The 27,802-nt window shown below is 36.1% G+C and overlaps 2 protein-coding genes across 2 annotated transcripts; one reads left to right on the top strand and one right to left on the bottom strand.

The window, feature by feature from the left end:
• Nucleotides 1-566: 566 nt before the first annotated feature.
• LOC111323743 (protein SERAC1) lies at nt 567-23,262 on the bottom strand. Its single transcript, XM_022927174.2, has 18 exons — nt 23,105-23,262; nt 22,928-22,961; nt 22,568-22,707; nt 15,719-15,820; nt 8,251-8,379; nt 6,172-6,293; nt 5,691-5,831; nt 4,712-4,825; nt 4,143-4,305; nt 3,876-3,913; nt 3,556-3,671; nt 3,104-3,221; nt 2,876-2,976; nt 2,476-2,573; nt 2,263-2,314; nt 2,041-2,171; nt 1,764-1,907; nt 567-903 (listed from the first exon to the last, which is right to left on the bottom strand). The coding sequence occupies exons 1-18, from the start codon at nt 23,115-23,117 to the stop codon at nt 779-781; spliced, it is 1,881 nt and encodes a 626-aa protein (XP_022782909.1). The 5' UTR covers nt 23,118-23,262; the 3' UTR covers nt 567-778.
• Nucleotides 23,263-23,420: 158 nt separating this feature from the next.
• On the top strand, nt 23,421-27,689 carry LOC111323727 (serine/threonine-protein phosphatase CPPED1). The gene is made up of 2 exons (XM_022927158.2): nt 23,421-23,978; nt 25,597-27,689. Exons 1-2 carry the CDS (start codon nt 23,528-23,530, stop codon nt 26,040-26,042), a joined length of 897 nt encoding a protein of 298 aa, XP_022782893.1. The 5' UTR covers nt 23,421-23,527; the 3' UTR covers nt 26,043-27,689.
• Nucleotides 27,690-27,802: the final 113 nt, after the last annotated feature.

Below are 27,802 nucleotides of genomic sequence, written 5' to 3'. Positions count from 1 at the left end.
CATTTGGTCAATGAGTGTTGCTGTATGATCACTAAGCCTGGTAGGTTACTTACCAATCAGTAATGATTGGTAAGATGTTGTTGGCATAAAGCATATCTAAGAATTCTTCAGTTTGGACGTGTTCATTAAATTTCAGGAAATTTATATTCATATCTCCAAAGATGTAAATTTCATGCCTATTGGAATTAATATTAATTAATATTATTGGATTATATCATTTAGTTGGTTGCGAAACTGTTCTAGATCACAAGTAGGATGCTTGTAGATACAAATGAATAAAGGCTGATAGTTTCTAAAGAAACTATTTGGGGCTGCGTCGGTGGGGGTAACAAAATAATTTGAATATATCGACAAAGTTGAAATGGTAAATTGGCCACCGTTACCTAAAGCTTTTACGTTATAAAAGCTGACGTTTCGAGCGTTAGCCCTTCGTCATTCGCTCCGTCATTCAAATTACTATGCTTGTAGATACAGCCTATTATAATCTTCTTTTTACCTTTGCCAGCATCAATTTCTGCCCAAAATGATTCAACTACTGTGATATCAAATTTAATATCAGGCCTAGGTACTGCTTGAACAAAATCACATATATTTCAAATCATCAAACGTACACACACGACATCGAATATTGACACACTTTGCTAATCTTAATTTTACTTTCAACATCCTTAAGTTCTTGGCTCGCAATTGACAATATTTAAGAAGTATGCGTAGTAACACTTTGCTAAAGATCAAAAGCGATTTGTTAGAAATACGCTCATTGAGTCCTAAAATACAGTTATTTTGTAATCAGACTCTTTATAAATTGGGCGGTCTTCGTGTATCTTTCGTCAATCTTGCTGCTGGGTTTGCAGATATCGACGTGGTCCACATCAAGTGGTAAAAATTCACCGACACCTAAATCTATAAAAGAAACAACATGACAAGAGCAATTCCGAAAGTGTTGAGTAAAAAAAAAAAACAAAAACAAAAAACTCGAATTTTTTTTTTCAAACACCAGGTATTTTCGTGATACACTCATGGATGTCACAAGTACCGCACCCGTGAAATTTAAGGTTGTGCCCACTTTCATTCACGCTGAATCGAAAAGCTCCGCGTCTTTTTGTTTTTGATCACTGAAACAGCCCTTTTATGCAAAGTTAGCTAAATTTGTATTTAAAGCAAACTCTCTTACCCTTCCTAGAAATTGAAAACGCTTAAGTTGTTGGAATTTCAAGTTATCAAGGATTGAACACAAATGAACGGGAATAAGGCGAAAAGGCATTTCTATTCATACTTGAAATTTTGTTTAAATTTTAAAACAGAGCAGAGAATTAATTGCAAACTTTTCGATCGACGGTAGTTAAATTTATCCAAACTAAAGGAACGTGAAATGAACTGACAGTTGTAAATTTTACACAACACAACAGCAAAAAAAGGGAAAAATACAAAAACAATGATTACAAACAAATACAAATACAAAAAGAAAAAGAAAACAAGACACAATAACATGAAGAAAACAAAGTACAAGCTGCTGTTTTAGGAACGGTTCAATGGCCTTAGCGTACTGACAAACATGGTCCGCGTAAAGTTATGAGAAAATGACCCAAAAGGAAATGAAAATTGCTCCGAGATAGTTTCTCCGTGGGCAAAAGTACGGAGGACGGCTGAAATCTATAAACGTAGGGCTTTGTTAGGGGTAGCGAGGGTCACGTTTGGAAGGATTCGAGTCGTCGGGGTTTGACTGTATGGATACAAAACTTGAAAATTGACCGGTTACCTACCTGCAGAGTCGTTAGTAACAAGTATCGTTTGGAACATCCATGACAACTTCACTGGCATGGTCTCTCCAAAGCTTAGTAACTTGATTGGATGTCGTTGGACCAAGGAGAGAAAACTTTCATGAAGAGTGGCCAAGAAGGGTGATTCTAATACGAAAACAAAAATATAGAAACAAGTGGTTCCCAACAGCAAAACCTGTTGAAAATTCACCTTGATGGCTCTCATATTTAAAACACCCTTCAGGGCTGAGCCACTCAGAATAAGCAAACTGCCACTTACTCTGGCATAGCTCTTTTACTTCAACTGAGGGAAGGAGAAGATGACTGGCCTGAGTTGAGTATGATGCCAAAGCAGAACCTAGGTGAGGAGTGCTGTAAAACACGATTCCCTTTGTGTTGTCGCACATGCACCTATAAATGAAGAAAAAGCACAAAACAACTATTTTATTTACGTGCATTATGCTAAGGGAAGAAAGGTGTTAAGGAATAACTTTCACCCCACCGAAATTCGTCGTTTTTCTCTGCATCCAACAAAAGTTGCTTCACGAGTAATCCTACGAGGACAAGGAAAAACCAAATATAGATGTAAGTATAGCTTTAGGTCCATCAGGGACAATGTTCACTCCTCACAGTGTTCATTCTTTTGTCCGTCTATTCCTTACTGAGTTAGCTCGTTTTTCTCTGTAAACGGAAGTTATGGGAAAAATTGATTTACCTCCCATTGAATGAACGATCCATATAACTGGTCGCTTGCCGACTCCTGCCTTGCGCAGCTTCCGTCTTATCTCTTCACTCCGATATAACAAGGACTGACTGTAAGAGAGCCAATTATGTAACTTTCATCAAGAATACTTTGGGGGTCCAAGAATAGTTTTGGTAACGCAGTCGCTATATAGGTTTTTTTTTACTTGCTTGTCCTTATGGCGCAACTGATTTGTGAAAATTTCGATCTGCTTACATGTTTACATGCAAATGTTAATAAAAATATAGCGCCTAAGAGATCCAAGGATAAGAAATTTTGCAGTAAACGAGCAATTCATTTCTGCAGCTAACAAGAAAAACCGTGAGCCACCTTACACAACAGCTTTAGAGAAGATTTTACGTGTTCCACTTACGTTTCAGGTTTCTGGGGACATTGAGCTACCCAATGAGACAGTGACGTATCATATTCAAGCATAAGGACCCGTACATTGGGAATATCTCCAACCAACCAGGACTATAGGGTTGGAAAGTAATAATTTATTTGATATTAATGTCACCTGAAAGAATTTCAAATCGCAAGGCTCCACAGCAAATGAGAGGAACAATTTGGAACGAATAATCTTGCTCTTATTCTCGCATACCTTAGGCCAACAGTCCGTACCAGAATTCTTGACATCTTTCTCTTCTTGTTGTCGCCAGGTCATGAAAGGACCACCACGGAGGCCGTGAACGAATACCACATCGGCATCGATACTGGAACTAGATGAAGAGAGTAAGAAGAAAGGAATCAACGAACCTTCCTTGAACTATGGTTAGTAAGTGGTTTGTCGTTGTGTCAACAGTTAACAGAAAGTTCACACTTTTACATTTAGAATTAGTTCTTGAATTCGCCCGATAACCACGACGCTTTACTGATACTTATCATTATCCCGGTGATTTTGCTTCTTATTCAGCGCTTCATGATCAGCTTGACAGTAATTGCTTTATGTGCCCGTGGAATACTTTTATTAAAATGTAACTCCTAAGGATGTTTGTGCGAAGGGGCTCCCATATGTACACGAAGCTAGAATAATAATTTGGGTATAGTACTCACGAGTGCCGTCCCTTGGGATGTAGTAAGTAAACTCCGTCCTCGTACGTCTCATCTTTGCAGAAGTCTCTGTCAAGATTGGCCAGTGTTCGGACAGCATGACTGAACAAAGCCAAGTCCTTCAAAACAATTGAGTAGTAAGGCTACTGAAAAGGTAAGATTGCAGTACTGGATTGACTTGTAGGATTACACTGTCAAATACGATTTTGATATCCAATCCGAAAACAGTGCCAACAGCTAACCACTGTACTATTTAACCAAGAATGAGTCACTAATAGGTCAACCTATCATTTTCGAAAAAAGAATCTTAAAGGAGTACTCACATCAGAATTCAGCCAAGAACGTAAAAGTGGTAAGAACCCTGAGAAAGAAAAACACCATATTCACGCTAAATAAATTTTCAGTCCTACAACGAAGATAAGCATCTGTAGGAACTCAGCCCAACACGCACACTGAGTAACTTAAAACAAAGTAAAGAAGAGCGAACTCATTCTGACACGCGTGGGAAAATGCTTTGTTTTGAAAACGGATTACTACAGCTGTTGTTGAAACTGGCAGTTTCTTGCTACACATACACCTGCTGGGGTTACCTTGTTCCACCATACTCTCATGGGCACTTTCCTCTAAAGCCAGATTCCCAAGCAAGAGGCCAATTTCACGTTTGATTCTGAGGCTGTGGAATCGATTTTTGATCTCACGAAATATCACATCCAAAACCCCATTCTCCACCATTAGAGATCGATGACTGGGAACCTGACAAAAGAATATCATTCGTCCCTGATTCGTTCAAGTACAGTCGTCATTAATTTGTGTTCAAGTAGTGTGATCTTTCTAGTCAGTGCAAGGATTTTTCGCTGACAGTGAAGAATGATGTACTTGTACTAATTGACAGTTTTGTGTACCCATGATGCTATAAATTCTAGGACTGAAATAACTTTTCGTTTGCTGTGATTGATCATTTTCTAGCTATCTTTCGGGTTTTACGTACAAGTGCCTTGTAACTGTTAGTACGAAAACGTTGTCTGGTAACATTATTACTAATATCCAACGTATCCAAAATTTCGGTGTTGTAACTGAAATATTTAGAACGAAAACATTGTTAGAACGTCTAGTATCTATCTAAGAAAATTATAAGATCCGTGCCAGTTGCCATAGTTACCATAGAGTGCCTGTTTAGAGCTTTGAGGTAGTACAGTTCCACCTGTTCTGCTGGCATGGAACTCAGACTGTGAGCAAATGAGAGACTTTCTCCACTGAAACTCCAAAAGACTGGCTAAAAAGAGAAAAATCCCGCAGTAAGTGACCAAACAGACTCACGCACATTACACGGACCCTCCTGTTATTCAGCAGGATATTTCTTTTAAAGTAGCGTTAATATCCTTATCCATAGTGAGTAGCCTTAGTTGCATATCAACGACGACTTTGTTAGTAAAAAAATGCTTTGCATTAATTTTTTTTTACAGTCGATCACCTGGAATACAGACAACAACGTGGCAGAGTCGAGTCTGTATTAGAGAGGTGTCCATGAACAGAGATAAACACGATGAAGTTACTTTTAGGATTCCACGGACAGGTTTTAAGTATGTAGAAACATAGAAGTATGTAGAATTTAAGTATGTAGAAACACGGAAGAAACTATCAAGATTCAGCATCGAGGCACTGTCTCGCAAATTATTTTGACGAACTAATACGCAATGCTGCACCGATAAGATAATAATAAACAAAACATGGATTAAATATCGAAAAAAAATGTCGTAAGCGTTGGTAGATATCTATATTGTCAAAACATGAAAATCAATCATCGGATATTTCACACTAGTGAATAAGTAGAAGGAGAACTACAACGTCAATTGAGGAGTTACTCAACACAGACCAGACTACCACTTGATCGCAAAAGTAAGACAGAGGTCCATAAGACAAAGTCTACATCCATTCGCTCTCAGGGGCTCTCTTTCAGGCTGAAAAATTATCTCTGGGGCGGCGAGTGTCTATTGTCCGTATTAGACAGGGTCAGTATTATAGAATTTTTTTTCTTTTTAAGAACTTAATTTACATTTTGGAAACATTGGACATTGGAAACTGTCCGTATTGAAAAGGTGTCCACAAGGAAAAGTTTTACTGTACTGTAATTGTCTTACCCTGCGATGTTGGCTCGCTGATTTGCCAGTCAGCATTGCATTTCGGGTAAACCAAGTTGTACAAGGATCCAGGCCAGTAAGAGGTAACTTAAGGAGTAAGGCTTTTAAGTCACTCTCGATTGACTCAGATGGCCCATCAGCCTGCACGGAAGAAAAAAGTCACGCCCTAGCAGAGTTACAAGCTATTTCATCCCACCAATTAACCAATCAAATTAACGATTCATGATACTAAAAACTCGTCGTCGAGTATTTAGTAGACAACCTACAGGATAAAACACTAATTTGAGTGAAAATGGAATCATGAATAGGAAAACCATTACAATAAGAGTTACATAAAGACTCTATTGGATCAGTCTGCTAAGAGGAAAAAAATACAAAGTTCAAGTAACTTAAGTTCAAAGAAACGAAGTTTATCGGACACACTAGACAAAAATTCAAGTTGCTTGAATGATAATCTTGGTCATTTCTCGTGGGATCTTACCTTCAATTCTGTTCGGTGCACACCAAGAAGCCTGGTATCGAGTCCAGGTAACCTAGCTAAACCGATCAAAATCCTGTTATCACAAGATGCCACAAGTTCATTCAGCTCCTGAATTTCCGCATCTAGAAACAATAATATTGATCAACACAAATTCACTATCTTGTTGGTAAAATCTATTAACTTGTTGGTTCAAATTTTATCATACATAAAGCAATATACAAACACCCTCAGAAGGCATTTGGGCGCTGAAAGATTAGTTCACCTTTAGAAAACATGAAGGTCCTGATTCACCTGTACTCTACAATCTTGAAAGGTTTAAAATTTCTTTAAGAGACCATCTTAGAGATTCAAATTGCCATCAAGCCTAGAAAATAGACCCATGCAGACACTGATTCTTAAAGTCATCTGCAGTGAGTGGCCTTGAATGGCTGCTTTGAATGATGTTCTTAAAATACCGCTGAGGAAAGCATGTATTAGAGTACCAGCTATTTATCAAGCTTGCAAAATTAGGCCGTGTGGTATTGTGTAGTCTTACCTTTGCAAATTGATTACAGCACTGACAACTGAGAGGTACAAATTCAAATTACCAGGGGCTCGTTTGATGTCTTGCTTACTTAAAGGGCCCATAAAAATGTTCTGTTTCCATTCAAGACAGGTATTTCAAACATTTCGAAATTTAGACAGAAAGCTATCAGCTGAAAAAAATTGACTTGTTAGGGAGCCAGAACATGGTTTTCTATTCTTTACATTTTGATTTTACAATACACTGTATGATTTAAGGCCTGTTACATTACCAGGACTTAAAAAAAAAACAAAAACAAAAAAAAAAACAGGCCCCTGAACACTAAATCTATCCTCTTTATGTAATTCAATTTGTTGTGGTGGGTCACAAGTAAGTAATTCAGTGGTTGCATCCTCGTGCATGAATAAAAAGGACACATAAAAATAACTAAGAATCATTATTGAGTAAAAAAGTAAAAACAGATGATAATACGCCTAAATTTTCTATCTCAAGAAAACAAATAGCATTATGATTGCTATAATTACATGACAAAGTTGGAGGTGTCCCTCCTTATGGTCAGTACCAGTAAACTGCACTGTTAATAAAAATAAGAAACTTTATGTTATACAATTATCCTTGTTACTCGGGCCTCCGTTGGAAAGCCCGAGTCTTAAAGTGCAAGCCGTTCTTCGTCGCCAAAAGTGGGGTCATGGTCCCAGGCGTTCCTTGCTTAAACCGCGGAAACTGGGGACGAGAATGCGACAACTTGGGTTGTTATGTGCTCGCTCGTCGTAAACAACATAAGTTAAATAGTCTTTGATGAAGACTACTTTACAAAGATTCCTGTCTTACGCTCATCTCACATGCAAACTAACGCGCCGTTCGTGGTATGCCCACACTAAATGATGTAGAGCGATTTCGGAAAGGGCCGGTCCCCGAACTCTAGGCTCAAGTAATACGCTCGATACGAAACCCGAGTGAACGCTCCTCGAGGATCTAGTTCAAAAAGAAAATTACCATGAAGGGGGATTGATTGGTACTCTTAATGAGCATGAGTTATCCTGATAAATCGAAATGTACTATACTAGCTCGTGAATGTTTTAAAAGTGAAAATTACAAGATATCACACTAAGAACAAACATATGAAACATATGAGTGAACTGCGGTTATGAGACGTATATGAGCACGATCCTTCGCAGTAAAGCACTATTTGAGCAATAGTGAAAATCAGACCTGAAAAAAAAAAAAATTTCAGGCCTGTACGGGATTATGTTTGTTGTTGTTTGATTTATCATCTACGGGTTTATGTCGAATTAATTTGATGGCCTGCTCCCAGTTGGCTTGTTAGCTCAATTGGTAGAGCGCTGCACTAGTATCGCAGAGGTCAGTGGTTCGAATCCCGTACAGGCCTGAATTTTTTTTCAGGTCTGATTTTCACTATTGCTCAAATAGTGCTTTACTGCGAAGGATCGTGCTCATATACATATCACATTAACTTACACCAAGAACTTTCTAACATTTTTATGACTTAAATAGTAAACTAATATCTAAAAACTCTGCACTTATTATCCATTTACCATCATAAATCTTAAGTGAAGCCAACACTTGTGTTCCAAGTATCCTGACATCATCATTATCAAACTCCTGGAGAAAAGCAAGGAACTTCTGAGGGACTGACAAACGTAGGGCCAAGGGAGATGACAGGGCTGTTAAAAAAATATATATTAAATTTAAATTAATTTTCAAATTTATCATGATGAAAACCATAAGACTGTTTGAAAAGCTTTTTTGTTCACTATAAATTAAAACACACTAAATACTATACCAACATTCCTTTACAAAGCTCTTGTTTTAATAAATCTTCTAACTGAGCCATTAATTAATGAAGAATGTAAAATTGCAACTCCCAAATGTATGAATGTAAGAAAGGAAAAATAGCTTGAATTGAACGTCCAGTAAACAACAGCATATATATTCATCAAAACATCATTGGTCAGTCAACAACAATAAACTTTGTCAATTGGGTTCGGCTTACTATACTAGAGAGTCTCTGTGGCTCAGTGGTAGAGCATCAGTTGGGTCCGGCTTACTATACTAGAGAGTCTCTGTGGCTCAGTGGTAGAGCATCAGAGTGCACAATCTGAAGATTCGAGGTTTGATTCCTCATACAGACTCAGAATTTTTAAGTTATCCCACATATGCTGCCCATTATAGGAACGCTCTTCTATAGATTTTTGCTTATTCATCAGTACTACCGTACTAACAACCTTCATAAGTACTACAGTACTAACAGTACCTATTTAGCACACTCTCCTTTAGTATTTTGTTTATTTATCAGTACTAGCGTACCAACTGCACCTCTCTTGCGCACCTACATACTAGCTTTTGATTAAAGGACTGTATGTCACTAGCGTACCAAGCTTTCGATTAAAGGACTGCATGTCACTAGCGTACCAGTACTAGCGTACTAACTACACCTCTCAAACGAGCATGAATGCTCGCAATGAATGCGAGCATGAATGCGTACCTTCGTATTAGCAATGGATTAAAGAACTTCATGACACTAGCGTACCATAAATCCTTATGTACTAGCGTTCGATTAAAGGACTGCATATCACTAGCGTAGCAGAGTACTAGCGTACTAACTACACCTCTCGAGCGGGCATGAGTGACTTGCGTACCAACGTACTAGCGTTCGATTAAAGGACTGCATATCACTACCGTAGCAGAGTACTAGCGTACTAACTACACCTCTCGAGTGGGCATGAATGACTTGCGTACCAACGTACTAGCGTTCGATTAAAGGACTGCATGTCGCTAGCGTACCAAAGTACTAGCGTACTAACTACACCTCTCGAGCGGGCATGAATACCTACGTACTAACTACACCTCTCGAACGAGCATGAATGACTTGCGTACCAACGTACTAGCGTTCGATTAAAGGACTGCATGTCACTAGCGTACCGGAGTACTAGCGTACTAACTAAACCTCTCGAGCGAGGATGAATACCTACGTACTGGCGTACTAACTACCTCTCGAGCGTATTCACGTTAGCCGCCCAAAGAGTTAAGAGAGGAACATCCACGAACAGTACAATTCATAAAACAACAGACACTAGTGCTGGACCAGGATTCAACTCATTCCTATCAGTTGCTCGCTCAAACTCAAAAAAAGAAGAAACATCACTGTGATACGCGTTTTCCCAAGGAAAAGCGCAACCTTTAACGAATGCTGAGCAAAAACGCTGTAATCTGTTAAACCTTTCAAAGCAAAAATGTATCGCATGAAACGCGTTATCTTCGGTGTGGTAATTACAATATAGTTAACACGAGGAATGCCACGGGAAAAGTTTCCTTGGAAAAAAGCGTCTTGTTGAAGTTTTCTTCTTATTGATTATGGAACCCAGGGAACTGACCGAAGAGAATGTGTTTTATTTTTGTTTTATGTTTTAACGACTTCACCGGGTGTGACTAGACCCGGAAGGGTTAGTGCGAACGGAACACAAGGTCCATGCGAGGCACCACCACTCCCCCCAATTCACCCTGGATAGACCCTGGATAGACACTGCACAAAGATAGACCACAACACCTACTCTTTTCGAGGAGTGTGTGGGTTTTTTAACGTCCCACATATTTAAATCACATATAAGAGCTTGTGAGACGGGACCTCCATTTATCGTCCCTATCCGAGAAGACTAGAAAGTCTAACCGTTTGCAGATATTATTACAAAGGCAGCACTTTCTACTCAGTTATTTAAAGAGTGTTGGTCCGGCCGGATTTGAACTCTCGACCTCCCGCACAACAGTCTGGCGCTATACCAATTGAGGTAACCGGGAGGCGGTTGAGGTAGCTATGTTGAGGTAGCTATTAGGTACAAGTGAAGCTAATTCTTCAGAATTTGAAAAGTTTCGGGTCCTGGACAATTCGGCGAAATTATATCGTTTTACAACTTCTAATTTTTTCTGGGACCTTAAGTTGCCTTAAGTCGCTACTGGTTACGAAATGTTATAAGGGTTCCCCCCTTCCCAATTGACCCCATTCACCCCACTCTGATCATATTGTGTTTATTGCAAGGGATTCTGTAAATATTTTTAAATTTTATGGAGAGACTGTTGCTAACTTTGATTTTATCGCTTCAGTTTTATCACTTCAGTAAAATCGCTTTAAGTCGCCTTAAATAGCCTAAAGTCGCAATGTTTTTTCTACCAATTTTCTTAAGTCGCCTTAAATCTCCCAAAGTTACGGCGACTTCAGGCTTCAGAGGAGGCCTACACGGAATACGAATGAGATCCTATCATCTTCTCAGTGACACTGCACCCCCATGTATATCAATTTTCTCAAAGAAATGTACGTCCACTCCTACTGTTTTGGAATAGTTATTGCCCGTCAACCAGTACCTCTTTCTGTTTGAAAACGTATCTTTTTGGGAAAAACAATCAGCCTCGGACCACGTTAAAATTCCCGGCACTATCTTCCTCTCAAATTAATGTTTCATAAAAATGTCAAATTTCTGGTACTTTTATTTAATTCAGAACCTCAAAGGTCTTTTCTGGATGACTCTAAAGTTGTGTAACGATTCGGTTTTTCGAGGTCAGCTAAAAAAAAGCCATTTCGACCAAGTCTTCCGTTTATTAGATAACTAGCTTGAGTATGTTACCTAAGAGAATGTGACAAAGTCGAGATGTTAAATATACCAATCGTTCTTATCCAACGAGACATAATATAGTGTGGTGTCAGCCTCGAACATTTTCTGTTTCACCTGTCCCTGAGATTACGGAAAAACTTCGTTTAGGGCAGTTTGCGTCATTGAGAAACAGAATACCGTTAAAATTGTACTTGCAAAGTTTTGGAATTAAATTATTATTATTTGTTGTGTAGTATCGCCGAGTATTTTTGCGAGTTGTGCCGTATTTGCCGTATTTTGTGGTACTCGGTACGGAAAACTCATCACGGCTTGTTGCTCATATGTTTAGTACGTTAGTACGTTAGTACTTTAGTACTCAGTCCGGACATTTCTTTACGGCTTCTTATTGATTTGTTTAGTGCGTTAGTACGTTAATACCTTAGTACTCGGTACGAACATCACATCAGGGCTTGTTGCTCATCTGTTTAGTACGTTAGTACCTTAGTACTCGGTACGGACAACTTATCACGGCTTGTTCTTCATTTGTTTAGTGCGTTAGTACGTTAGTACCTTAGTACTCGGTTCGGCTTCAGTGTTGTTCATCTGTTTCAGTACTCGGTACGGACGGCTTGATCTTCATTTGTTTAGTACGTTAGTACGTATACGTCAGTACAACTCAACACGGCTTGTTGTTCATCTGTTTAGTATGCTTCTACGTTCGTACTCGATACGGACATCTCATCACGGCTTGTTCTTCGTTTGTTTAGTACGTTAGTACGTTAGTACTCGGTATGGACAACTCATCACGGCTTGTTGCTCATCTGTTTAGTACGCTGGTACGTTAGTACCATAGTCCCATAGTGCTCTGTACGGACAACTCATCACGGCTTGTTGCTCAACTGTTTAGTACGCTAGTACGTTTGACCGCCGCCTGGTTAGCTCAATTGGGAGAGCGCCGGACTGCTGTGCGGGAGGTCGAGAGTTCAATACCGGCCGGACTCAGGGTCTTAAAATTAACTGAGAAGAATATGCTTCCTTTCTTTAACATCAAGAAATGGTTAAATATTCTAGTCTTCTCGGATAGGGACGAATAAATGGAGGTCCCGTCTCCTGCAGGGTTGGGGTAGGAGACGTTAATTTCCCACGCACGAGATTACTGTGTGATGGATGTCCTCCCTGGGATGGGTTGGGTGGGTAGTTACAGGGCCGTTCTGAAAACCACTTCTGTGAGAACGCACCCTGTCTAAAGATTATTATCTATCTATCTATCTATCTATCTATCTATCTATCTGTCTATCTATCTATCTATCTATCTATCTATCTGTCTATCTATCTGTCTATCTGTCTATCTATCTGTCTATCTATCTATCTATCTATCTATCTATCTATCTGTCTATCTATCTATCTATCTATCTATCTGTCTATCTATCTGTCTATCTATCTATCTATCTATCTATCTGTCTATCTATCTGTCTATCTATCTATCTATCTATCTGTCTATCTATCTGTCTATCTATCTATCTATCTATCTATCTATCTGTCTGTCTATCTGTCTGTCTATCTATCTATCTATCTATCTATCTATCTATCTGTCTATCTATCTATCTATCTATCTATCTATCTATCTATCTGTCTGTCTATCTATCTATCTATCTATCTATCTGTCTATCTATCTATCTATCTATCTATCTATCTATCTGTCTATCTATCTATCTATCTATCTATCTATCTGTCTATCTATCTGTCTATCTATCTATCTATCTATCTGTCTATCTATCTGTCTATCTATCTATCTATCTATCTATCTATCTGTCTATCTATCTGTCTATCTATCTATCTATCTATCTATCTGTCTATCTATCTATCTATCTGTCTATCTATCTGTCTATCTATCTGTCTATCTATCTATCTATCTATCTATCTATCTGTCTATCTATCTATCTATCTATCTGTCTATCTATCTGTCTATCTATCTATCTGTCTATCTATCTATCTATCTATCTATCTATCTGTCTATCTATCTATCTATCTATCTATCTATCTGTCTATCTATCTATCTATCTGTCTATCTATCTGTCTATCTATCTATCTATCTATCTATCTATCTATCTATCTGTCTATCTATCTATCTATCTATCTATCTGTCTATCTATCTATCTATCTATCTATCTATCTATCTGTCTATCTATCTATCTGTCTATCTATCTATCTATCTATCTGTCTATCTATCTATCTGTCTATCTATCTATCTATCTATCTATCTATCTATCTATCTGTCTATCTATCTATCTGTCTATCTATCTATCTATCTATCTATCTGTCTATCTATCTATCTATCTATCTGTCTATCTATCTATCTATCTATCTATCTGTCTATCTATCTATCTATCTATCTATCTGTCTATCTATCTGTCTATCTATCTATCTGTCTATCTATCTATCTATCTATCTATCTATCTATCTATCTGTCTGTCTATCTATCTATCTATCTATCTATCTGTCTATCTATCTATCTATCTGTCTATCTATCTGTCTATCTATCTATCTATCTATCTATCTGTCTATCTATCTATCTATCTATCTATCTGTCTATCTATCTATCTATCTATCTATCTATCTGTCTATCTATCTATCTATCTATCTATCTATCTATCTGTCTATCTATCTGTCTATCTATCTATCTATCTATCTATCTATCTATCTGTCTGTCTATCTATCTATCTATCTATCTATCTATCTATCTGTCTATCTATCTGTCTATCTATCTGTCTATCTATCTATCTATCTATCTATCTGTCTGTCTATCTATCTATCTATCTATCTATCTATCTGTCTATCTATCTATCTATCTGTCTATCTATCTGTCTATCTATCTATCTATCTATCTATCTATCTATCTATCTGTCTATCTATCTATCTATCTATCTATCTGTCTATCTATCTATCTATCTATCTATCTGTCTATCTATCTGTCTATCTATCTGTCTATCTATCTATCTATCTATCTATCTATCTGTCTATCTATCTATCTATCTATCTATCTATCTGTCTATCTATCTATCTATCTGTCTATCTATCTGTCTATCTATCTATCTATCTATCTATCTATCTGTCTATCTATCTATCTATCTATCTATCTGTCTATCTATCTATCTATCTATCTATCTATCTATCTATCTGTCTATCTATCTGTCTATCTATCTGTCTATCTATCTATCTATCTATCTATCTATCTGTCTATCTATCTATCTATCTATCTATCTATCTATCTATCTGTCTATCTATCTATCTGTCTATCTATCTGTCTATCTATCTATCTATCTATCTATCTATCTATCTATCTGTCTGTCTATCTATCTATCTATCTATCTATCTATCTGTCTATCTATCTATCTATCTATCTATCTATCTATCTGTCTATCTATCTATCTATCTATCTATCTATCTGTCTATCTATCTGTCTATCTATCTATCTATCTATCTATCTATCTACGTTAGTGCCGTAGTACTCGGTACGGACATCTCAACACGGCTTTGGAAGGTTTATTACTCAGCCGTTAGACCTATTTGTTTTATCTTCTTTTTCAACCGATTATTTCCTACATTTATAATTCCTTTGCATAGATGTAGATAAACAAATAAAAGAAAAATAAATTGTTAGGTTTATAATGGGCAAGAACAGCACAACTTAAACAAGTCTGGTCTAATCGGCTTAATTTTAATAGTACGTTAATCATCCGTACTAAGCGAAAAACAAGAAAAAAAATAATCCTATTTTGGGCATGGTCTATTATCCCACATGCGTGACTAGAAGAAAAAATATATTTCTCTATACTGTAACTTGAGATTTAATTGTTTTTAAAACTGGCTTTATCCTCTAAGAGTAATTAGCATCTCTCCGTACATCATATCACTACTGAATCAAACTGTAAGGTTATGAGAATCCAGCTAATGATCACCCACTTAGGAAGCTCCTGACTGTTATACACATTCCCCTTGTCATTACCATATTATATGAGTAGAAAACAGTATATAACAGTATATGAGTAGAAAACAGTATGGAGATGAGGGTCAAAAGAGTTCAATTCTTGGAATCAATTGTTTCAGCTCTGTGTTCCTTTTGGTTTTCATAGTCTGAGTGACTCCTGTTTCACTAGATGCACTTCAAAAGTAGGATGATTATTTAGTGAAAAATAACTTAGAACTCCACTGTAGATGATAAAACAACCCCATTACAATTACAGTGCTTGTTTCTTAAGCCAAACAAATTGCTACTAGACATTATTTCCCTTATCTGACAACTTTATCAGTTGTTCAGTCAACTTTATCAGTTGTTCAGTTGAGACAACCCACTAAATTAAATAATCACCTGGCTGTAAAGCAACATTCTAATGTGTTTAGAGTAATTGATCATAGATACCTTTGGAGAATTGCAGTATCAAGCTGCTTGGCAAAATGGCCCACAATGTCTTTTGCCAATCTTCTGTATTTGTATATTTCCAAGCTTCATCCAGCCAAGGTACTAATAAAACAGATAATGAAATGATTATTGAAATATTAAGTAAATTACAACAAATGGACAGTGTCCCTCAAGGACTAAAAAAACACCACAAAAAGTTAAAGGATGGCCTTCAAAGCTTATGTATTTGTGCACAATCCTTGCAGTAAAGATCGAGCATTATTTAAGCAATAGTGAAAATCAGACCTGAAAAAATTCAGGCCTGCACAGGATTCAAACCACTGTCCTCTGCAATACTAGTGCAGCAATGCTATTACTAGAGACAATTATTGAAACAGGTTAAGCATGAATTATGATAATCAAATATTTTTGCTCACACACTATTGGTTTAAACACATCACTTGACTGCATATTCTCCAGCTAAACTGGCTGATATTGCCCAATTTTCAAACCTTACATTCACCATGATAAGCCTTCATTTAAACTTAATTCAGAGTTGTACCATAGAAAACTACAAAAAAAAAAACAGCCCATGGCTGCATATGGTAAACTGTTTGTAAACATTTCTTCATATGTGTTGTATTGCAAAACATTTGAAGGATATTAAGTACAATAGCCTCTATTTTGCACAAAAATATGCTTGTAAGGAGAAATTTGCAAGCATATTTCCTCAAAGCCCACAGTTTCCTAGAAAATCGTTTGAACCTTGGAACAGATAATGTTCAAGGACAATTATTCATTCATATGTCAGCGCCAAATAGAGGCTATTGTTTATTTATCAAAATCGAGGTCTGACTTACATGTATCTGCCAAAGGCAAGGGCTGAAGCAGATAACACAGACACAAGGTTTGATAATTCATGTTATTATAATTATATTACACTTACTATGAAACATCTGCTTGGTCAAGAGCATTAAGTAAGGTAAGGTTAGGTAAGGTAAGGTAATGCCTTTATCTAAAGAGGGTAAACACATGACAGTTATAATAAAACTGATAAACTTGTGGCCCTTTGTAAAAGCATAAAATAAACATCAATGTTAAAATAATTCTACAGTCATTAAAAAAGTTATTATAGACAAAAGTTAAGAAACAAGTAAAATTAGTAACTCCAGAGTCTTATTTAGAAATCTTAACTATTTAAAAAATATTTACTATCTACTGTAAAACAAGTTATTTTGCAGACTTGATATAAAAGGCTACTTAACTATTAAAAAATTCAAAACTTTTTCTATCTCTCTTTGCTTAGAAATTAAATTTGTGTACAATTTCTTTTTTAAAGATTTAACATTTTTCACTTTCTTTACATCAAAAGACAGTTCATTCCAATATTTCTAATAGTTTGTATGCTACAAGTCTGGCCTCCTGTATTTCTCTTAAAGGCAGGAAAAAAAATTTAAATTTGCAAAATGAGTGGATCAGTTATGAAACTCAAAATCTGTCTTTAATATATAATCTGGAGTTGTCTATAATCTAGTCTCTTAAAGTGCCCATAATGTCAAAAAATGTTTTTTGCTCATCTAATTCTACATTTCACCAAATGAATTTCTGTGAAAAAAAATTGCGATTTGGATAAAAAGCAATTTTTTTATAATTTTTTAAAGACATTCAAATTTGCTGCCATTTTGGTCCACCATTTGCACCAGTCTTCCCCGGTTTAAAGTGAGTCATGATGTAGGTTCAGGAACACGTGATTTTGGGTTGTGACTTATCTGACTTGAAAACAAGTGGGAATTTGCTTCAGAGTGGTCACAATACCTTAAGCTCACAATATCATAAATGACCCGCACTCGACCAGTGTATTTATATGAACTTTTAGGGTCAAGCGAGGTTCCTGAACCTACTTCACAGACATCAGTCACGTGGTCATTTTGAGCACATTATTCTTGTGATCAATGGTAGGGGTCAACCACAAGAAAATAGAATTTTGAACTTTGTAAAAAAATCGCGTTTTATCCAAATCAAAAAAATTTTTCACAGAAGTTCATTTGGTGAAATGTAGAATTAGATGAGCGAAAAACGTTTTTTGACATTATGGGCACTTTAAGGGCTAGATAACATCTATTCATACACGCCTTGATAAAAAATGGAATCCAGTTAAGTTCATTAAACATAGTTAGTATGCATGTCGTTCTTTCTGTGTCCAATGTGAGCAGCGCTCTTCTGCATCCATAAGACTCTTTCTAGCTATTCTTTACTGCAAGATGACCAAATTGGACTGAGGTACAACATAACTGGCTTTATAACAAGGAGATAGAAAATCAACCTGTGCCTTTGCTTGAGATAAGGACTAATATGCCTCAAAATTCCAAGTCATTTTCACAGTTTCTTACATAAATCATCAGTGTGCTTCAAAGCTAAGATCTTAATTATCAATGATTAAACCCAGTGATGGTCAATATTTGTGGCATCAAGGCATATTAGTTTTAAGCTTGCTGTTTCCTCACTAAGCTTATGTAAGTTGTAACACTTTAAGGCCCATTTAAATGGTTTCAACATTTGACCAACATTTGTTCGACAAAAGTTGAACGGATGTTGGGCAAATGTTGGACGCAAAAACAAAGTTGTTTGGAGGCCTCACAAAGGCCTTTCGAAGGAAAAGTTGAATCAATGTTGAATTTAAACTTGATTCAACATGCTTTCAACAAGCTTTCAACATTTTTTATGTTTTCAACAATGTTGGATGACCTGTTTAAACCCACCAAACATTTGTTTCAACAAAGTGTTAAATGCATGTCGAAGCAAAATGTTGAAACCGTTCAAACGGGCCTTTCGTCTTCTCAGTATTAGTTTACATTTTCAGTTGGCCATCTCTCAATAGTTTCCAAGTCATCAGAAAGAACTTGAATTAAAGAAGTGATGTTATTCCAGTTTGCACTTAATGGACAGGGTGGTATCATCACCATATCTATCAATGGTGGAGTTGTTCAGATGCAAACTTGGCATATCATTCTCCAATAGGAGAAATAAAACTGGACTGAGGATTGATCTCCGCAGTACCCCTTGCCTGAAAGGTTTTGGCTCCAATTTTATATGCCCACAGTAACATGTAAAGTTGACATGATAACAAAATGCCTGCAACAAATATTGGGTTATCATGTTGAGTTCAAAGTCTGTCTAGTTTCCAAGCCCCTTATCCATGCAGTGTTGTCAAACTTTTGCAAAAATGGCTTAATGATTTTTGACAATAAAGATTCCAACAGAGAGGACAACAAAAACAAGTGTAAAAATTGAGAATGATTACCTGAGGGAGAAGAAACTGGAGGAACTACAAGATAAAACCACTTTGGCCTGTGTTCTAAAGAAGTTTTAAGCCAGTGCTAGAAAAAGTGATGGCAGCTGGTACTCAAAAAGTTCCATGACTTCTGTACCATTTGAACTCAACAGGCATTTCAAGACAAAAGAATTTGGCACTGTCAAAGACCAAGAATTCGCCAAGGCGAACAAAGTATTCCTAACTGTGTTGATTTGAAACGGTGGGGTTTGGTAAAGGTTGAAAACAAACTAGCTATTTCAGAAAATGACCTTCGTAGGCTGAGCAAGTGTAGAGTTTTTAGTTTACATGATACCAAAACACTTCAAAACAAAGTGTTCTTTGAGATAATGCTGTACTTTTAATTGCCGCCATGGTGAGGAGCTGAAAATAAAAGATTTTTCATTCACAGAAGGTGACAAAGATGCTTCTTAGGTGTGCAAATCAGATATTAAGTGTCTGCTTTTAATTTGCAAATTGTTTGAAAAGCAGCAGTGTTTTATGGGGTTTAAAACATGAGGCAATGCCGTGTGTTTTAGAGCCAATAAAACATGTGCTGCAAGTTTTTTGAATGGCTTCAAAAACTCATGCCTCTCTTAAGATTGGATAAAGGTGATATGAATGCATTCAAGGTTAATTATTTTCAGATAGGAAAAGTACTCCATGTTCAGCTGCTGTCAAAGTCTCAGAGAGCTTTTACTTGAAATGCTGCCTAAATGCTGCCCAAATGCTGCCCAAATGCATGCTTTGAGAACCAAAAAGTGTAGAGGAAGAGAAGGAGTACTTGGATAGTTGTATTCCAAAGTCTACGTGGTAGGCCACAAAGTGGACAGTTTACACAATATTTGGCAAGTGGCAAAGGTCAAGAAGAAATAAAGGCATCAACTTTGAGGAAAGAGGATTCAAAGTCAAAGTAGACAATGTTCAAAGCTTAGAAACAAATGTTGTAAACATGAGCACTGAATCCTTGAATTTTTGGTTGAAAAAGTTTGTCACCGACGTGTTCAGAAGACTGTAATGGAAGCAATGCAATTAAAATTTTATGCAAGGATGAACCTTTCTATAAAGATCACTAGTGACCTTTATATACAGATCATTTCATTTAAGAATAAGCAATAATTGCATTGTTTGCACATTCAGCCCTGCACTCCCCTGGGACTGAAATCAAAGCCACCACCAGACTTTTCAGAATGAACATAGACTACACATGATGTTTCATTGATGTTTTGATAGGCTGTTAGCCTAATGAATTATTAATGAGTTCTTGAAATAATAATAAAATGTTACAATAAATGAAGTCAGTTTCTGCATGATATAGTGAATTATGAAAACCTTGTATCTAAGTTGTCTGCGTCAATCTTCAGCTTCCGAAATAACTCAGACCTTGGTTTTGATCGTTCACAATATCATGCTCAACCTCATCCAATAATTGCTTAAAAGGCTACTCTCTTAATGCCTGCCAATGAAGTACCCAGGCAAATCCCAGGTGGAAATCTTATTAAGATCTTAGTAAGATTCTTAATAAGATTCTTACTAAGATCTTATCTTACTTCTTAATTAAGATTCTTACAAGATTCTTACAAGATTCTTACAAGATCTTACAAGATCTTAGGAAAATGCTCCAAGATCTTACCAAGATCTTACCAGATCTTACCAAGATCTTACCAAGATTTTACCAAGATCTTACAAGATCTTACCAAGATCTTACAAGATCTTACCAAGATCTTACCAAGATCTTACCAAGATCTTACCAAGATCTTACCAAGACCTTACCAAGATCTTACCAAGATCTTACCAAGATCTTACCAAGATCTGACAAAGATCTTACAAGATCTTACCAGGATCTTACAAGATGTTACCAAGATCTTACAAAGATCTTACCAAGATCTTACAAAGATCTTACCAAGATCTTACCAGATCTTACTAAGATTCCTGTAAGATCTTAGAGGATCTTACCAAGATTCTTGTAAGATCTTACAAGACCTTACCAAGATTCTCACAAGATCTTGATAATATGAGATCTTACCAAGATCTTACTCAGATCTCATCAAAATATTTCTCATTTCTGCAAAAAAACAATGTTACCAAAATAGAAAGAGCAGAAAAAAACTTTAGAACACTATTTTATTAAAACAGAAATCCTATTTTTATTACAAAGCAATGAACTATTTATACAAGTTTGAAACTCAGAAAACAAGAACACTACTAAATTGTTCCCAAGTAAAATTAAAGGGTGATGCACCTCTTTGCAACATAATAATGGTATTCCAAATTTTCATTAATGGAAAAAAAATTACCACTTTTTTTACTAAAAAGTATGAAGGTAAGATTAAATATTAGTCGAAAGAGACTAATTCAAATGCATAATTAAAAAAAGCTGCAACAAATTATTGTTAGGCTCCAAAAAATCTAATGTACCACTCTTTACCTAAAGGGAACCTCCACTAAAACAGGACAATAACTTTAAACTATAGAACATATCAGAACATATAGAATCAGAACTGTTCAAACTTTTTTGCAATGAAAGAATTGGGACCCAAAATAAACGAATTTCAAAAATGCTTGTTTTGGTTTTTAAATTTCGCGGATGCCGCCATCTTTGAATAACTGTGATGGGCAACAGTTGCTCTCTCATTTCAAACAAAAGCCCTTTTTGTGAAAACAATAACTGCAACCATGGCATGTCACAATCATTCAAGATAGTGGCACCTGGGAAATTTGAAAGTGAAAATACGTTGTTCTAAATTCTTCTTTTTTTTTCTGAAACAACAACTAGTTTAATGAAAATTGATTGCAAATATTATTTTGTACAATTTTAAATTGTTCATTTGAGTCAAGGTGGAGTTTCCCTTTAACAGTACATTTTTAGAATTAGAAGTTTGGAAACTCAAAAGTGATGTGAATGTTGGACTCACAATGACCTAAAAATCTAAGAATAATACTTATTATTACTACATGAAATATCATTAAAAGCTAACTTTTTTTACAAGATCTTGTAAGATTGTCTTAACATTGTATTTAATAGATGTTAGAGTGTTGATACCTTAATTAATAATTTTCTGAGATCTTATAATTTTTTTTTTATCAATAGAATGCTGCAAACTGACTTTTGATGACAAGATCTTGTAAGATTTCTTTAAGACCTTACAAGATTTTATCAACTCTTTTAAGATCTTAAAATGCTACACACTGACTAAATTTGACAAGATCTTGTAAGATTTATTTTAAGATCTTACAAGATTTTTATTAAGATCTTTTAAGATCTTAGCAAGTTCGATACTGATTTTTTTTTCTGATAAGATCTTGTAAGATTCTCTTAAGATCTTACAAGATATTTTTTAAGATCTTAGAATGTTGAATATTGATTTCTTTGGATAAGATCTTGTAAGATCCTCTCCAGATTTTTACCAATATTTTTTAAGATCTTAAGAGTTAAACAAGATTTTATTAAGATCTTAATCTTAATAAGAATCTTACAAGATTCTTGTAAGATCTTACAAGATCTTAATAAGATTTCCACCTGGGATAAGTTTGTCAATATCCACCACAGCCATACCTACCTTGTAAACATTCAGCTAAATCATGACTACTATCTGCAATTTCATCAGTAGTCAAATCGAAGCCTCTCTTGATTCTACCATCTTCTCTTGTAAGGAAACTTTCAATATTATGGACAATTTCCCATGTCATGAAGCCAGCACTAAAACACAGTTTGCAGCAGGTATTGTTACCATGCAGTGATAAAAAAGTCCAGTTAATCTCACTTAGATTTACTATCCATTAAAATATATTTAGCTTTACCTCATGACAAATGCTTTTAAAAATATTTTACTTTCCAGTGGTGAATATATATCCGTTGTTTCATGTGGTTTTAAACTAGCAATTCTTAATTTTGTTTCTTCTCAAGTGATTTAACTTACCCAACAAAAATGGATGCACACAGCTGTAGAGGGGCTGAAAAATAAAAATAATAAAAATTGCAAACATTACAATGTGTTATCGGAAGAGTATCGTCAGTTATCTCAAGACGTCATGGGGAAGCTGTCTGAAGATGTAAAGAAAACGAGTCAAAGATCATCCTTTCAACACTATCTTACCTTTCCATGTCATACTTTCAAATCATCCTCGATTGGGATAATAAATCAAAACATGTTTTGACCATAAGATTAGTGCTCAGACTCGTAATTACATACTTTCTGTTTGGAGAATTCGCCATTTCTTTCAAAAAATTAACAGGCGTTACATGCTTTGACCCAGATCTCACGCGACAGTTACACTTGTCTGTCACGCTAACAGGTCACGCACCTTTAAGCAACCAGTGCTAAGATCAACGCATGATGTAAAGCATATCTTACCTTGCAGCTGTCAGCCACATCTAAGGTGCAAACAAAGAAGGTTATTCATCCTGTGTATTTGACAACGTTTCCAGAGCCATTAATTTTTTTTTCTACAGGAAGTTGCAACGTTTACTAGTTCCAGGTCTCTTCCTACTCGAATAGAGCAGGTGTTGTATCCACAACATGGCGGAAGGCGCATTTACGAAGGCCGTGAACAAAAAGTACCCTGGACTTACTTATGAAGCCGAAGGGAAGTGGAGAGGTCCTTTCTATTTCATCCATGCAGCAGACACACAGCTTGGCTTGATTGACTCGTGGAATGGAGTCCCGCCTGAGAAGCAAAAGTGGGAGAAAGAGATCGTGTTAACCCGTAAGGCCATCGTGGCCGCAAACAAGTTGTCACCGAAACCTAGATTCTTTGTGGTTTGTGGTGATCTCGTGAATGCATTTCCTTGGGAAGATTATAACGATTCACAGGTCGAGGATTTTAAGAAGGTTTTCAAAGAACTTGATCCGAGCATACCACTAATTTGCGTGTGTGGAAACCACGATATTGGAGATTCGCCAACGCAAGAGTCGTTACAGAAGTACCGCAACAATTTTGGCGATGACTTTTATTCTTTTTGGGTTGGAGGTGAGAGATATATCAGATTCAGCGAAATTCTAACAGGAAACCCCATAACTGAATTTTCCTTTTGTAAGTAAACCGTAGTTTTTCTCGGTAATAAAGGGTTTCGTTATCGCGCCCTCGATAATTTGTTTTCCATTGCTCATTGTAGAAAATTTCACTTTTCGAGTCCTTGAAAGTGCGTTTTATCAGTGCAGTTGTATCTTTTCAGCAAAATGTATCTATATGCCGTTGCAAGAAGCCTCTTCAGTGTTTTGTGTTCCATGCAGATATTTATGCTTCTTTGTTTTTAGATTTTGAATTTTTTAGTTTACGTCTGTAGGAAGTATATTTCTCATCTATGTATCCATGTGAGCTATGTGGGGTGGGTCAAGGGGGGAAAATCCTCATCTTTAACAAAGAAACCTCCTGTTGTGACAACTTTCAAATGTGTCCTCCACAGCCAAGACTACTTTTGTTAGATTTGATCCTCGATAAGTTTTCCATTAGACCATTCTGACTTAGAATTGGTATATTCTGACAGAATCCCTCAGGAATGCTGTGGTGGATATGTTAGGGAGATGAAAGTCACTCAAAATTCCAAGATTTTCCTCTCAATCCCTTCCTCCTCCCCCTCCCCCCCCACTTAAATTGAATGTTTATAAATTATTTCTCAAGTGGGATATACAATCATGTAAGGGCTATAGATGATCTGATTTGCAGAAAATGTGTTAGAATGTTCTCTGGTTCTCACACAACGAGGTAAATTTTCTTCGATATCGATATTAATACTGATACTGTGACATCATAGAGCAATATGGTAAGTCATGTGATTTGATTGACAAAATATAGGATTATCTTGCACCATCAAAGTTCTGCAGTGCTCACTACTCTATAAAAACGTCATTTTAAGACAGTCAAAAAATTTAAAACCAGATTAAGGAAGTACTTTAGTCGAAACTCATGGTCATCAATGCTGAGGCACTGAGGCAGATCCAGGGGTGGTTCGGTCGAACCCCCTAAATTTTCCCTCAAAATAGTGGTAATCATGTTTCTGAAGACCTAATTTTCAAAATCTCTTGGGGGAGCATGCCCTCGGACAATTCTCCGAACCACCCTTGACTAAATCCTGGATCTGCCCCAGCAATGAGTTCACTCAGGCAGTCCTCATAGGCCATTTAGACTGGTATGCCATGGTGCTCATTGTGCAATCTCAAGCCCAGAGTCTTTTTGGCTTCCTGTCAGCCATTGGTCACAGGCATGAGACAAAGCATGGGCAAGGCAATAAGAGATCTCCCGATCTGACCTTGGTATAGCTGGTATAGAGTATTTGGTATTGGTATCTCTTATCCTTACTCATTTCATTAGTTGCGTGATTTGTGTATTACTGGTAGTTCATGAATATTTTAGCCATGTGTGCCAGCTTCTGTAAGGGTGACTGGCCATCATATATATCACACAAATTAAACAGAAGGTTGCTTAATGAGATAATGATATTAATTAGATACTCAAAGTCAAAATTACAGACAAGACTGACATAATATTGTTGCACATAATATTTTAACAGATGTGGATAAATGTAATTCAGGGGAAACAAAATTTAAATCTCAGCTTAACAATCTTGGCTTCTCTTTTCTCTTAACAGGAGTCTTCTTTATTGTTCTCAATAGCCAGTTTTACAAAGATGCAAGTCAAGTGATTGATGAAAAACAAGAACAAGATAAATGGCTGGATGAACAGCTTGAACTTGCAAAATCATGTGATGCACAGCATATTGTGATGTTTCAACACATTCCTTGGTTTTTCGGCAATCCTGACGAGAGTAACAATTATTTCAATATTGAGTTAAATCTGCGCAAACAAATGCTCTCAAAAATAAAAAATGCAGGGATCAAATATGTTTTTGCTGGTCATTATCACAGAAATGCTGGTGGCTTTGATCAAGAGTTGGAAATGATTGTCACAAGTGCTATTGGCCAGCAAATTAACAATGATAAAGATTCTGGGATGAGGATTGTATGTGTGGGCTCAGAAAAAATTTCACATGAATATTATGAACTCGACAGTGTTCCAACCAGTGTAACTCTGTAATTATCTGTTTTATAATTATTCATCACTGTGGAAGATTTATGATAATCCAGGGAAGTCAGATCAAATAATGGGAACAAGCTATGATTTCAAGAATGAGATGTACAGGTATCCTTGTCATCATGTTCTGCCTCTTGGACCAACTTTACTCAACAGTGTACTGAATACTTCAATAACTAAATAGTTATTCTGAATTACTGTTTTGAAGTAATACTTTGAGAAAGCAGACCAATACATGCAGGGCTTTGGCAAGAATTGCTTTCTAGAGAACTATCAAAAATTAATTAGATGGTCAGAGAGCCAGTGACATAGTCAAGAACAACTACAGCTATAGTTGTGAATTCTCACGTCAGTAGCACTTACAAGTAAAGCCTGGAAAAACTAAGAGACTCAGTCCAATAATTAATTTGTGACATTAGTTACACGTAGTATAAGTAAAAAAAAGCTAATCTAGTAGCATTTAGACGCAGGGTTTCTTGCTTTATTTTTAATTTTATTTCTTGATATGTGCTTTATTTATCTAGAAGATTAAAGTGAAGCTGTTTCAGTGGCAGCACTGCAATATAGTTAGTTTCACCAGGGACCTACTGTCCTATCCACCAATCTTAGATTATTATAAGAAATAAATGCAAAGGAAGCTAGATCTGTTTGCTTAACTGAAATATCACCACTGATTTCTAGTAAACTTCTAAAGCAAATGGCAATATTACTTAATATGTACTTTACAGTGTATAGTCAGTGATTGTTAATGTTTATTTCATGTTAAGGTGGCTTGCATCAGCTTAAAGTTTCGAATTCAGTGCCATCTTTAATTTATACCTCTCTTACTTTAAATTTAAGTTTTAAGCTTTAAATTAATGTTTAGGTAAATTTGGGAAACATTGTCTTAGTTTCCACCTAACACTGTTTACTGAATACAGCAACTGTGTATGATTTCATCAACTGCCAAACAATGACTTTGTAAAATTAAGGTAACAACTGGTACCTCATTTTTGTAAGTAGCAGACTGAATAATACATACTTACAACAGAGGACTTAATAGGGATTAATTTTAAGCATGATTTTGAAGTTGCCAGTGGCAAATTCTTCAATTTGTTTGCCTTCAAAAGAATTCAGAATGAGAAGAACCTTTCAAGAGCAAATGTGATTATTTAAAGGAATTTTCAGAGAGTATAAAATTGATTTTGCAGGAAACATCATGTCTAAGATCTCTCATTATTCCATTTTATCAAAGTCTCCAATCACAACTCAGGACACTCAGGTCCTCTTATTTGTACTCTAACTTTGTAAATGTTGGTTTAATGGATAAACTAGTCTTACACAAACAAATATGTACTTTTTCATACCCAAAAAGGGGAAGATACATTTTGAAACAAAGATAAAAAAGTTGTGAAAATGATGAAAATCATTTATTTTAAATTTTGACATGAATTCATTTTGGAAATACTTATGCTATAGTAATAAAGACAAGAATCATAGAGACTGAATTTAGAATTGATTTCCTAAAAAGTTGTAAAAGTTTTGATAACTTACAGAGTTACCTAGATACTTGATACTATATCCTAAAAAATATATACCAGTGCTCTGCATGCAATGATTTGTTGTAATATCAAGGTTAAGAATCAAATAAATGTTCCAAGCTTTGCAGCATGTTACGTGTCTTTCACTGATAAAATTTGTCCAATGGTTGCTTGCTTTTTTCCCTCAAATTAAACAATGACATTCTTTGTAATCATTATTAATGACCATTATAAATCATTATA

The sequence above is a fragment of the Stylophora pistillata genome, chromosome 1, assembly GCF_964205215.1.
Source record: "Stylophora pistillata chromosome 1, jaStyPist1.2, whole genome shotgun sequence".
NCBI classification, from domain to species: Eukaryota; Metazoa; Cnidaria; class Anthozoa; order Scleractinia; family Pocilloporidae; genus Stylophora; species Stylophora pistillata.
Note: the sequence above shows the minus strand (reverse complement) of the source record. Positions and strands in the feature narration are given on the sequence as shown.

Excerpts from the sequence above, each read along its gene's own strand:
- LOC111323727 (XM_022927158.2), top strand. The coding sequence starts at position 23,528 with ATGGCGGAAGGCGCATTTACGAAGGCCGTGAACAAAAAGTACCCTGGA. Across the intron at positions 23,979-25,596 it reads TTATTCTTTTTGGGTTGGAG|GAGTCTTCTTTATTGTTCTC; the intron begins GTGAGAGATATA and ends TTCTCTTAACAG.
- LOC111323743 (XM_022927174.2), bottom strand. Across the intron at positions 3,914-4,142 it reads TGAGAGTATGGTGGAACAAG|GGTTCTTACCACTTTTACGT; the intron begins GTAACCCCAGCA and ends TTTCTTTCTCAG. Across the intron at positions 904-1,763 it reads TGTTACTAACGACTCTGCAG|ATTTAGGTGTCGGTGAATTT; the intron begins GTAGGTAACCGG and ends TTTCTTTTATAG.